We start from the raw sequence: 12,962 nt of genomic DNA, 5'->3' as shown, positions 1-12,962 counted from the left end.
AGAAGTGGTAGCTCTTACCAGAGAAAGATGGGCCATGTCTGCATGCCCAGAGGTTGGGGTGAGGTGGAGTGGGTGTGGAGAGACCGTGCATTCAGTGGCATCCATCCAGATGACCCTGTCTCGGTCTTGAGGATCCCAGGTTTTCTCTACCAGGATCTCAGCCTTTGCATAGCTGACCTGCCTTAGTTGAGTGTTCAAACATGTCCAGAGCCCTGTGATTCCCAGGTCTTCAGCCTGTTGTTCAACTTTGTCTGCCCTTCCATTATTGGTGGTGATGATCTCTTTACAAGCTACCACTGAGACCTTCTGGTTCTCACACTTAACCTTTACTGCTGTGGCTCTGTCTCTCACTAACCTGCAGGTTGTCACGGGTAACAGGTATTGGTGAGGATGCGAAGGTAAGGGAACTCTTGTACACTGTTGGTGGGAATGTAAATTGGTTCAGCCACTATAGTAAAAAGTATGGAGATTCCTCAAAAAATTAGAAATAAATCTACCATATGAGCCAGAAGTTCCACTTCTGCGTGTATATCCATAGGAAATGAAAACAGGATTTCGAAGAGATAAGTGCACTCCCACGTTCATTGCAGCATTATTCACGATAGCCAAGGTATGGAAACAACCTAAGTACCTGTCTTAGGTTATAATGGAATGGATAAAGAAGATGGGGTATGTATATACAATGGAATATTATTCACCCACGAGAAAGAAGGAGATCCTGCCATTTGTGACAACATGGATGGACCTTGAGGGCATTATGCTGCGAGAGATAAGTCAGACAGAGAGAGACAAGCACTGCATGCTATCACTTATATGTGAAATCTAAAAAAGCCAAACTCATAAACACAGAGAGTAGAATGGTGGTCACCAGAGGCAGGGGGTGAGGGAATTGGGGAGATGTTGTTTAAGGGTACACACTTGGAACTAGTAGATAAATAAGTCGTGGAGAGCTAATGCACAGCATAGTGATTATAGCCAGCAATACTGTATTATAAACTTCAAAGTTGCTGAGAGACTAGATCTTAATTGTTCCCACCACAAAAAAGAAATGATAATTATGTGATGTGATAGAGGTCTTAGCTAATGCCACAGTGGTAATCATATTGCGGCATATAAATATATCAAATCAACACTGTTGTATACCCTAAACTTACACAACGTTATATGTCAATTGTATTTTAATTAAAAAAAATATATATATATACATAACTTAGCAGTAACCAGCAGATTTGGCTGTCTCTGTCAGCCCCATGTTTTTCAAATGCTTGCTCCACTGCACCTGCCCTAGCCCTCCCCTCCCGCCCTGGACATTTCCCCAGGTCACTACCAGTGAAAACTTTAACAACTGAACTGCTGCCTTGAGCCGGGAAGGGTTGGTGCCCCACAAACCCCTCAAGATCGTGCTCTCTCTGCCTGCTGGGTGCTGGGAGCCCCAGTCCCAAATCCCCTCTGCCTGCCTGTTTTCTCAGACCGCTTGCGTGTCCACTTGTGTTAGCCCAGGTCCTCCGAGAAACAGTCACCAACATGGGATTAAATGTGCAAGGATTTTATCAGGGGAAATACTTGTAGGAGAGGAAATAGGAAGTTGTGGATGGTTGGGAGAGGCATCAGACCCAGAGAGAGAGAGATTGGATGGAGGTTTCCTCAACCGCCATGAGGAATGAGGAAGGTTTGGCAAAGCCTTCAGGAGTCCGTGTCTACCTAGGATCCAGCCAGCCTGGCATCCCCACTGCGCTTGGTCGCTGGCAGCGGATTTCAGAGGGCAGCAGCCCTGGGTCAGTCACACTCCCGCGTAGGGGGCCTGCGAGCAGCATCCTCACAGCTGCCGCAAACCACTCGTCTCTCGCAGACTGCCTACATCGGTACCCATCAACTCTGTCCTCCTGCCTCTAACAGTGGGCGAAGGTTCAGTTCTTCGTTTTGGCGCTGGATCTCAGCCTGTCGTGGCTGCTCCCGGATTTTAATCCCCCAGTGACCCCCTCTGTCCCGGATCATCAGCTTTCTCTGGGGCCACTGGATCCTTCCTATCAATATTCAGTAACATCTTCCTGCCCTCAACTGTGCCTCTGGTTGCCCTCCTGTCGCAGAAAAAAAGGGACTCCTTGGAAGAGTTGTCTACACTGCTGTCTCCACGTCTTCCTTTCCCTTCTTTTGTTTACAATGAAAAGAGCTCTGTTTTTTACCATTAAAAATAGTATAGGGGCAGTGTGGTGGGAAACACCAGCAAGAAAGCAGGTATCCCCTGGAATTACATCCTTTTACCTTTGGTGACTGTCACCCTTTCGTTTGCCTTTCTGCACAGACACGCTGTTTTACACAAGGATAGAATTGTGCGTGCTGTTTTTCTGTTGTTGCCCTCTTCCCAGTGTTGAGCGTTTGTCTCTATCCTCCCCTCTCTGCACCTCTCGATGCATCCCCACCGCTCTCGCAGTGTACACACGTACACATGCACGCAGGCGCACGATGCAAACTTTCCCCCGTGCTCTCACACGGAGCTTTTGTTCTGTTGTATGATAAGATCGCACTGTGCATACTCTTCTCTGCAGCTTACTTTTCTCATTTAACAAAAGCTTGTGGAAAAGCTTTGAAATCAGCTAGTACAGATTGATCGATATGGTTAACGTACAATCATTTATTCAACCATTCACCTATTGATAGGCATTAATTCTCCTTCTAGAGTTTTGCCACAACAAGCACTGGTACAGTTGTATAGATATATATACATATACAAATCTCAAATATCCTGATATATTGATCCAGCCCATGGATAGATTCCTGAGAGTGGAATTTCTGGGTCCAAGAGAATGCATATTTTTAATTTTAATAGATCTTGCCAGATTGCTTTCCAAAAAAACCTGTAACGAGTCACATTTCCCTCAGAAATGCAAGAGAATTTCCTTCCCATCCCTCACCCTCATTTCTTCCCAAGAGTGTTACCCTTCTGAGTTTTTGCCATCAGCTGAGAAATGCAGCCTCATTGTAACTTTGGTTTGTGTCTTTCTGACTGCTGGTGGGGTTGAGCATCCTCAGCGGATAAGCACCTGATTTTGGAGACAGTCTGCCTCCGTTTGAATTCCCACTCCATCACTTACCAGCTGTGTGACCTTAGAAAAATTACTTACCTTCTCTGTGCCTGTTTCCTCCTCTCTATAATGGGATAATAATAGTTCCTATCTCATAGGGTTGTTGAAGAGGATTAGATAAATTATTAGAATAATTCCTGGCACATGGTAAACACTAAAAAAATAGTTGTTTTAAATATGTTTATTGGCTGTTTGGATATGCTCTTCTGTGAAATGATTACATTCTTTGCTCATTTTCTATTGGGTCATTTTCTTTCTTTTTCTTCTATCAAATATGTCTGTCAGATCTTGTTTCACCCCATTCAATAAAGGTTTTAAAGACATTTTTCATGTATGTCATGCACCTTTCATATTAAATTTAATTCCATGTAATTTGTCACTACAATGAATAGATTATTTTTTATTATTTCTATTGCTGTTATATAACTATTATAGAAAAAAGGTATTGACTTTTAAATATTTGTCTCATATTGAGCCATCAAATGATCTTATTCTAGTAATTCTTGTTACTAATTTTGGGTTTCCTAGGCATGTAATCTTATTATTGAAAAAGAGGATTTTATCTCCTTTCCCCCAGCATTTACAATGGTTATTTTATTTCCCTCTTGTAACGTCAGAAGTTTGAAAATAGTGATGTATAGCAGGTGTCCCTGTCTTGTTCCTGATCTAAGTAAAATAAAAAATTCTGTTTGTGGGAAGTAGCTGTGGTCCGTGCCCATGGAGTTCCATCTTCCATTCCTGATGCCTGCGCTCTGGACTGCAGACTGGTTTACCCACCCTTCACAACCACATAAGCCAATTCTTCTTGTGTGTGTGTGTGTGTGTGTGTGTGTGTGTGTGTGTGAGTGAAAGGAGCCAATTTATGAGATTAAATACCGTCCATGGAGTGAAGAACACGGGCTGGTGCACCTCTACCCTGGCCAGACCCAGCGCAGGAGCTGGGACACGGTGCATCCTCTGCTTATCCTCCCCTCTCATAAAATAAATCCCTTGACACACACACACACACACACACACACACACACACACACACACACGTCTCCCACTGGTTCCCCTTCTCTAGTTGAACCCTGACTGTTACAAATACTAATTGTTCAGAAAGCTGTGATCACATTTGGACAAATTATGAAGATTATTTTGAGCATAAAAATCAAATTTTAAAACTTAAAATTAAGACTTAGAGCATCAGCTTCTTATTTTCAATATTATAAGTTGTACATTTTACATGTGAATCTACCATTAGAAAAGCTTCTGAAATATGTTTAAGACAGATTATTTAAATCCACACACATTAGTAAGTCTTTTATACATAAATTAACTACAGCCATGTAAGTCTCGTATGAAGTTTTATGCAAAATAATAATATTTGACACATTTATACATTTTCAAAAATCTACTTTCATTCTTTGGAAGGATTGTAATAGCAATACTTAGGGGTTTTCTTAATTTTTTTTTTTTTTAAAAAAGCCATAGAAGAGTTTATAGACTAAGATAAATGCAAGCACATTAAGGATTAATTTCATAACACACAAATATATGAAGACATTTCTGTTTTGGATAATTTAGGAACATTTTTTAGATCTTGAATTTGATGATACTTATTATGAGCTTACTATGAGCTATACTTAGTATTTCTTGGTCAAACACACTCTCAATATAAGTATATACATATATGTATATATATACACACTCCCTCTACATACATGTATCCATGGTGAACAAACCTTTGTTTTTCCTAGTTAGTCTTTTGTTTTCTTTCAGGTTTGTGAAGTGGCTCATAAATGTATTGTCTATAAGTCCTCATATAATAGAAGTAGCTCAAAACTAGAATACTGAAGAACAGTAGCATCAGAAGAAAGAGGAAGGAGGCAACCAGGTAGACACTTGGACTGAAATAAGAAAAAAAAACGTCATTGTTCACTTTGGTTGTTAATTTATTTAGTCAAACAATTTTTGAATAGCTAGCTACTATGCCATTGACAGAGAACAAAGATTATTAATAAGACATGTTGTCTACCCTCAAGATGTTTACTTCTTCATGTTTGAGGCTGACCAGGGAGGAAAGTAGGCAGTGGGATCAATACGATGAGAGCAGGAGGTATGGAGTCCTAGGGGTGCCGGGCCTCAGGGAAGGCCTTCCCCTGGAGCTGACCTTCGAACTGAGCATGGGTAGGCGTTGGCTAGCTATGAGTAGGATTAGGAGTATTAGTAAATGCCTGGGCATGGAGGAAGAGACTAAGTGGCCATAAAGTTTTAGGCTAAGGGAGATACACATACAAAGGCTTAGAAGCAGGAGAAAACGCTAAGGTCACGCCTAGACATTCTGCAACCAAAACTAGTCAGTGTGACCAGAGCTCAGGGAGTAGGAGGAGTGGTTAGAGATGAGGAAGGATGGGTGGTTAGAGATGAGAAAGATGGCTTTTATCAAGCTATAGAGTATGGATTTTAGCCTAAAAGTGAGAGGAATTTCAGAGATGTAATATAGAATCCTCATTTTAGAAGGATGATTCTGATTGTCGTGTGAAGAATGGAGGAACGGGAAGAATGAGGTGGAGAGAGAAAACCATTTATGAGGCTTTTGTGATAATCCGAGTGTGATGAGGGTCTTCACTAAATTAGTGACTGAAGAAATGGAGAGAAGTGGATTGATATGAGATGTATTTGAAAGTTAGATTGCATCGATCTTGGTGATTGTTAAGACGTGGGGTTTGAGAAAGAGGACAGAGTAAAGGATGTCTCCCAAGTTTGGGGATGAGGTAACCGTGAGGATGGTCTCACCATTCACTGACAGAGGAAGTTCAGAGGGAAGAACACTTTATTGAGGGCGTATGTGGATACGTTTGTTTACTTTTGGGCATATTGAATTTGAGGTGCCTGAGGGTCAGCCAGGGGTGTGTGTGTGTGTGTACACTATTTATTAGATGCTACTTTCAGTTGAGTGCCAGATAGTTGCCTCTTCACCTGAAACTCTGCACAGGTGCCTCCCATCAGAGTGGATTTATTTCTTAAGCCAAACACTGTGCTGTTTTCTATTTGGTGTCCTGGTATCTGACTTTAGTTTTTGGTTCCCTTTTAAACCATAATTATTTGTTTGCAGTGTTACAGCTTCCCCAGGTCTCCAGTCCTGTTAGTCTGACCTTCCTCCTCTGTGGATACAAGCTTAGTCTGGCTCCAGTGAATGGTTCCTTCTTGGAAGTTAATTAACTAACTTAACAAACCATCTGATATGTGCCAGGTACTGTGCTAGGTGCTGGAAAAACAATGATGAGTAAAAATAGACATATCCCCATCCTTAGAGAGCTTACATTTTAGTGGGGAAATAATCATTAATCAAATAATGAGGAAATATGTATAAAATTGCACTTGTGATAAGAACTAAGTAGGAGAGGGATACAATGCAATGAAAGCTTACTATGGCAGGATTTAACCTGGTGAATGGGGCCAAGAAATGCCCCCATGGGGAAAAGATTATTCTAAAATTTGAAGACTTAAATGGAAGTGGAGTTGGTAAAGTTAAGTAGGTAAAGAGGGGAAGGAAGAGTTCCAGACAGAGGAAATAGCATGCACAGAGGTCTCGCTATGGGACAGAGTATGGAGAAGGCTGGGGATTGAGACAAGGTTGATGGGTCTGGAGCTGAGAAAATGAGGGGAACATGATGGATGATGAGATTGGAGAAGTAGGTAGGGGCTAGATCATAGAAGGTCTTGTAGGCTGTGTTAAGGAGTTTTCATTTTAAGAGAAGAACCTTAAGAGTTTCAAGCTACTAAAATTAGCATTTGAAAAGATTACTCTGGCTCTAGTGAGAAGAAGGAACTAGAAGAAAATAGGAATGGATGAGATCTGTTGGGAGTCTATTGCAGTAGTTCAGACCAGAGATAATGGCAGCTTGGGTTAGAGTGGTGGTGATGGGTTTGGTAAGAAGTGGGTTCATTCAAGGGCAATTTAGGAGATTAAATGAATGGGAGCCAGTGACTGTTTGGATGAGCTGGGAGAGAGCGAAAGAGAGACAGAGAGACAGAGAGAGAAACGAACGTGAACCCTAGGCTTTTGTTTTTCGTTTTCGACTCCTAGGTGTTTGGCTTGTATAGTTGGATGTGCTATTTCCTGAGAGAGGGGACACTGGACAACAGGGTCACAGATTGTCCAACTCCAGAGGGCACCATTCACATTGTAGCCTATGCGAATGGATTCTGGAGTTGTGCAATGACAATCCACAGGGCTGTGTGCAATTACCCTAATGCATCAGTTTTCGAGTGGGACCAATACTGGGGTAAAGGAATGGGTGGTAACTCATGAGTTCATTTTTGGGCATGTCTAGTTTGGCTAGTCTTGGAGCCATCTAAGAGAAGAGGTTTAGTGGACAGTGGGCTATATGACTCTGGACTGGGCTAGAGATGTGATTTGGGAGTTGTGTGTATATAGATGCTAACTGAAGTCATGGATATGGATGAGCTTGCCAGAGTGAGATGCTCAGAAGACTAGGACTGAGACCTGAGGAAAATCAACATTTAATGGCTAGTGAGGGAGGTCGAGGCTCTCTTGACTAGGGAGAGAGAGAGAAAGAGGGTCTGTGGATGTTTAGGAAAACCCATAGAGCAATATAGCAGTCACAGGAAAAGTCAACACTGATGAAAGATCAAATAAGATGAGGAATGACAAATATCTGTCAGATTTAGTGTAGGCCAGTTCTAGTTCAAGATGGCAGCATAGGAGGCTCCTGAACTCCCCTCCTCCCAAGGACACATGGATACTACAGCTACATACAGAAGAGTTTCCTCTGAAAGAAATCCAGAAACTAGCTAAGCAACTCCTACACATCGGGCGAACGAGAAAAAGGTCCACCCACATCGAAACTGGTAGGAGAGACTGAGACACAATCTCACCATAAACCCCACCCCCGACACAGCAACCTACAGCCCAGAGGGGACTCAGCTCCCAGCTTCTCCCTGAGGAGCGAAGGGTCTAGACCCAACATCTAGCCCCCCAACTTTTAAGACTTTCACCCAAGGGACGAGTCCCCAAAACACCTAGCTCTGAAAGCCAACTGGGCTTGGGCCCATGAGGCCCACAAGGCTCTAGCAAACAAACCGGCTCCCAAGACTCGCAGTGTCTAACCCCCTCTCACCGCTACCCCCTTGCTCAGCACAGAGACAGCAGACAGAAACGCCCATCTCCCAGTCTTTCCCTGAAAGAGGTCTCTGTGCATACTTTAAAAGAGGCTGCCTGAGGGTCCAGCTTCAATCAGCCTGCATCTGGGTGCTGACAGAGATCCTCCTCTTTGGAACTCTGACAAGTCTTGGCACATCCTCAACTGCTGGGCGACATTAAGAGCTAAGAAGGCAGCTTGGACAATCATGAAGGTTTGAGAGACAACAAACAGCTAGGGCCAGACTGAACAATAAGGTTCATCTCCTACATGAAGCCACTCCTTCAAGACTGAGAGAGGTGGCTGTATTATCTACTGCATAGAAACCAACATAGAGAAAATGCAGAAACAGAGAAAATGTTCCAAACAAAAGAACAAGATAAAACTCCTGATACAGACCTTAATGAAACGGAGATACGTGATTTACCTGCTAAAGAGTTCAAAATAATGGTCATAGAGATGCTCACCGAGGTCAGGAGAACAATGCATGAACAAAGTGGGAATTTCAGAAAAAGAAAAGAAAGTACCACATAGAGTTAATGTAGTCCAAAGCTCTTCTAATGAGAGGTAATTGGTGGAGTGATAAGATAGAAAGCAGACTGGATGGATGAGGGAAATAGGGATGGAATATAGGGAAATGGAGACTAGGAGTGTAGACAAGCCTTTTGAAAAGTTTGTTATGCAAGGAGGAGAGAGAGAGGGTGGTAGCTGGAGCGGGGTGTGAGGTTGAGGTTTTATTTATTTATTTAAATTAAAAACTTGAGGGTGATTAAAAGCCTATGGGAAGGATGTAGTTGAGAGGCAAAGTTGAATGTACAGACGAGAGAAGGAATAATTGATTTGGAAGTTTCCTTAGAAAGTGGGAAGGACTAGGGTTCAAAGCATAAGTGGAAGAATTATATTTAAAGAGGAGGAATAATATTTCCTTTGTTGTAACAGGATGGAAAGAGGAGAGAATGGGTATAGGTGTTAGTCGGTTTCTATGTTTGAATCAGGAATGGACAGAGTTCCTGTCTCATAGCTTCTAATTTCTCTGTAAAGGTGGAAGCAAGCTCATCTGATGATTGTTAAGGAAAGGAGGTCCAAGGAGGAGGCTCGTTAAATAAGGTCTGAGGTTATGGATAGTGGACATAGCAGTTGACCAGAGAAAGATAGTGAAATTCCCAGGCAGTGTTGGCAACCTCTTTGAAGTTGGTGATCAACCTGCCCTGTTGTGTAACTTTCTTTACCAGTTCTGGGCTGCTCAGGTGTAATCACAGAGAAACTATGTAGTTGGGGGCTTGCCAGTGTGGGAGATCAGAATTGGCCACCTCAAAATATGTGTCTTTACCTTGATTATTTTCTCTGAAAGAAACTTTGACTCCCTGCCCCCCACTAACTGCCTAAAAGAATTTAACTCTGGGTCTAGAGAGACTGGGAGGGTCCTTGCTAAGCCCATTGGAAGTAAAAGTAGAAGTTATCCTTTGTAAGAGACATTTACATTTGTAAGGGAAATCTCCATTTGTAAAGGTATCTCCCTCTCTGTACCAGGAAGAAGGAGGGATGATCTCATCTCTAGAAACTCTTATCAGTGCAGAAGGCGAGGACTGAAATCTGCATACTCGTGTTTACTGTGCTTTCTGGTCATCTCCCATGGCTGACTCCCCCACCCCCAACATCCTCCTTTGTCTTTAGCTGAAGGTAGTATTTAAGGGGAGAACCTCCGCCATCTTGTCCAGATACTCAGTTACCCAGTGGGTCTCTCCCATGTATACATGATATAAAGCTTTGATTTTCTCCTGCTATTCGGTCTCACGTTAATTTAATTCATATCCCAGCCAGAAAGGACCCAGAATGGGTAGAGGACAGTCTTCCTCCCCTTCACCAGATGGGGGCCAAATCCAGAGGGGTAGGAGAGTACGAGTAAGTGCTATTGAAATGTAAGGAAATAGGAAGTGAAAAAGGAGAAATTGAAAGTAAAAGTGGAGGTCCCAATGAGGATGAAGAAGAGTTGTTGTGGGTGTAGTTGAATTAATAAGCTGGAAGCTCAGAGAATGGGACGTCCGACTCAATGCTTTAGGAAGCAGAGAAGTTTTGACAGGAATGACAATGACAGTGTCCCAGGTGTGACTATAGAGTGTGTGGCTGAGGTACAGTAGAGGAGGAGGACACTAAGGATGAGGAAAGACCATGATGTTGGCAGGGTTGGCCATGTGGACACCGATGGTGGGGCTTGATGGGGAGATGAAAACAGCATGGCAGGGCCAAAGTCGTCAATGAATGAAGGGGAGTTTGGAGAGGACCCAGCAATGAGGGCAGAGGAAGCACAGGGTAGAAGCAGATGCCATGAGCCTCAAAATATGTGTGCTTTTAAAAATTTTTTTGATTTTATTTTAGAAGAACCAGAATAAGTAATGATCTGGGAGTGGTAATGGCTCCCTGAGGCACATGGGGGGTGTTGGATGATAAACAGCCATCACTCTAGAGGGTGAAGGTGAAGCAGTGTCTTCAGGGGATAGAGGGAGATAGACAGAGGGAGAGCTCAGAGGACTGTTGAGGATTTAGGTGAATTTGCTGGTTAAATGGTAGCAACTCCAAAGGACGCAGTGGAAAATTTGGGGAAGTGGTTGAGCACTGGGCCAGACGGCAAGGAAGTACTGACATCTTTGCCTCCTATGAACTGATCTTCAGCCGCTGCCTGCTCATGAAAAGGGCTCTCGTACTAGGAAGGTGTTCACCAGCAGCTAACCCTGCTCTGCCTCTGGTATCCTACAGGGCTCAGGCGTAAGGGAGACGAAGCTGCAGTCCCTAACCTAATGGTCTCTACCCTGTGCTGGGCCACATTCCCTGCTGCTGAAATCCAGCGACCAGGAGGTGAGCTGGGCAGATGGGTGAGATGCTCCTGCGCTCTCTCTCCTCTCCTCACTAGCTCACCAACTCCCCTTCTGTTGGTGGATACTTGGGTGGACATGTGTTCTTAATGTTCATCTAAATCAAACATAACAACCTAATGAGGAGAACTCGCTGCAAAAATGCTGCACACATTTCCCAAAGTTACTTAGATACAACACGTGGCTTACCTCGTTTGCAGGTTATTCGCACCACTAACACAAAAAATCGAGGAGTCAGTAATATTTAAAGTAGGGCCATAAGTAACTTAATTGTTTGTCTTCTACTTTTGTTTAACATTTTACAAAAAACAAAAACAAAAACACCGGGCCCGGGATGGAGAAGCAGAGTCATGTGTGGTCCCAACGTTGGTAGTGTTAAGACTGTACTCTGCTTTCCAAGGAGATGAGCTAAGTCCAGCGCAGCGCCTTCACTACCTGTCTCCTGGGGGCATTGGAAGGATGGCCAGTGGTCAAGGGCTGGCTCAGGGTCAGTGGGGCACGGCCACCGTCTCCTCCCAGTCCCCACTGCTACCGTCTGCCCCTTAGGTGGAGTTGAAAGACATGGCTGATGGGAAGACAGTGGCTGTAGAGGGGAGTGGAACAGAAGGGGACCCTAGCGCCCGTTACAATTCTCAGGAATTCATTCCTGGTAAAATAGAGACACAACTTTTAGGATGTCACATATAGAGCAGAAGTATTAGGGTCCCAGGAAAATGGGGGAGAGATGCTTTTCCTTTTTAGCTGCCACCTATGTCTTTTAAAACTTCCCTCCTTAAAGCCTGATTAGGCCACAGTCATTACCTGGGAATCACGCCAAAGGTCTCTATTGCAAATATAGCTGTGAGGTTACAGAAACTGCAAATTAGAAAAATAATATTAAAGATTAAATTAAGTACAATATATTAAAAGACTACCCCCACATCTCTATGGTAACAATCAAATCATATGTAATCTTAGTTAAGGTGTCATGTTCTTGACAAGGGAGAGATGGATACATTTATATAACAGCTGGGATGATTTTTTCCCACGTGTGCCTTAGGCTGCTCGCTACAAGATTCTATAGAGCTTGTCAGTGCAACCGCCCTGGCCTCCTAACATCTCTTTACAGCATTTTGATAGTGGTTCCCAAGGCAATAGCAATAATGGTATTAACAATTAACAATAATAAGTATTGACAGAAATAATAGTTACCATTTATTGAGCGTTAATACTTATTGAAAATGAATACTAATTGAGCATTTGCTGTGTACCAGGCAGTGTACCAAATCTTTACATGAATTCTCTTGGTTAATCCTCAGAGAAACCCTTCCTTTTAGATGAGGAAACTGAGGCTCAGAGAGGTTACGCTACTTGCAAAAGTTTGTACAGTTGTAAGAGCTAGGATTTGAATTCAGGCTTTTCTGACCAAAGAGCCTGTGATGTTCACCTGATATAGGCTGACCCTTTCAGGAAGTGAGAATGTTAGGAACTCTGGATATGGAACTGGGTTATTTTTTCTAAAGTTACTGAGTATCTCTCATAATTTAGCATATTGCTTGGAATGAGGCAGGATATAGCTAAATAAAGACTAATGATCTGATTTCACCTACCTTCCTGTGGAAGAAGAGAGAGGAAAGAAAATTAATTTTGAGTGTTTGCTATGAGCCCAGCAAATTTAGGGATTTTTACCCAGGTACTTCATTTAATCCTCAGAATACTATGAGATAAGTATTATTGACTCATTTTACAGATTGAAAAATAAGGTCAAAGACTAAGCAATTTGCTTAAAACTCCATAGCTACTAGTGGCAAAACTAGGATTCAAGCCAAAGTGGACTCTCCAGCATAATGCCCTCAAGGTCCGTCCATGTGGTCGCAAATGGC

At 42.9% G+C, this 12,962-nt stretch overlaps 1 protein-coding gene across 1 annotated transcript in view; it reads right to left on the bottom strand.

The window, feature by feature from the left end:
- Window positions 1–4,781: 4,781 nt before the first annotated feature.
- The window catches only part of CATSPERE (catsper channel auxiliary subunit epsilon), a 186,317-nt gene continuing 178,136 nt past the window's right edge, over window positions 4,782–12,962 (bottom strand). The window contains exons 21-22 of the mRNA XM_087424248.1: window positions 11,902–11,955; window positions 4,782–4,972 (exon numbers count right to left, since the gene is read on the bottom strand). Of these exons, the coding sequence (XP_087280374.1) occupies window positions 4,819–4,972; window positions 11,902–11,955 (208 nt within the window). The 3' untranslated portion in view covers window positions 4,782–4,818. The remainder of the gene's footprint in view (window positions 4,973–11,901; window positions 11,956–12,962) is intronic.

This window comes from Ceratotherium simum, chromosome 36 (assembly GCF_057802395.1).
Source record: "Ceratotherium simum simum isolate JZ-2026a chromosome 36, ASM5780239v1, whole genome shotgun sequence".
Lineage (NCBI taxonomy): Eukaryota > Metazoa > Chordata > Mammalia > Perissodactyla > Rhinocerotidae > Ceratotherium > Ceratotherium simum.
This window is presented reverse-complemented; position numbering and strand designations above follow the sequence as displayed.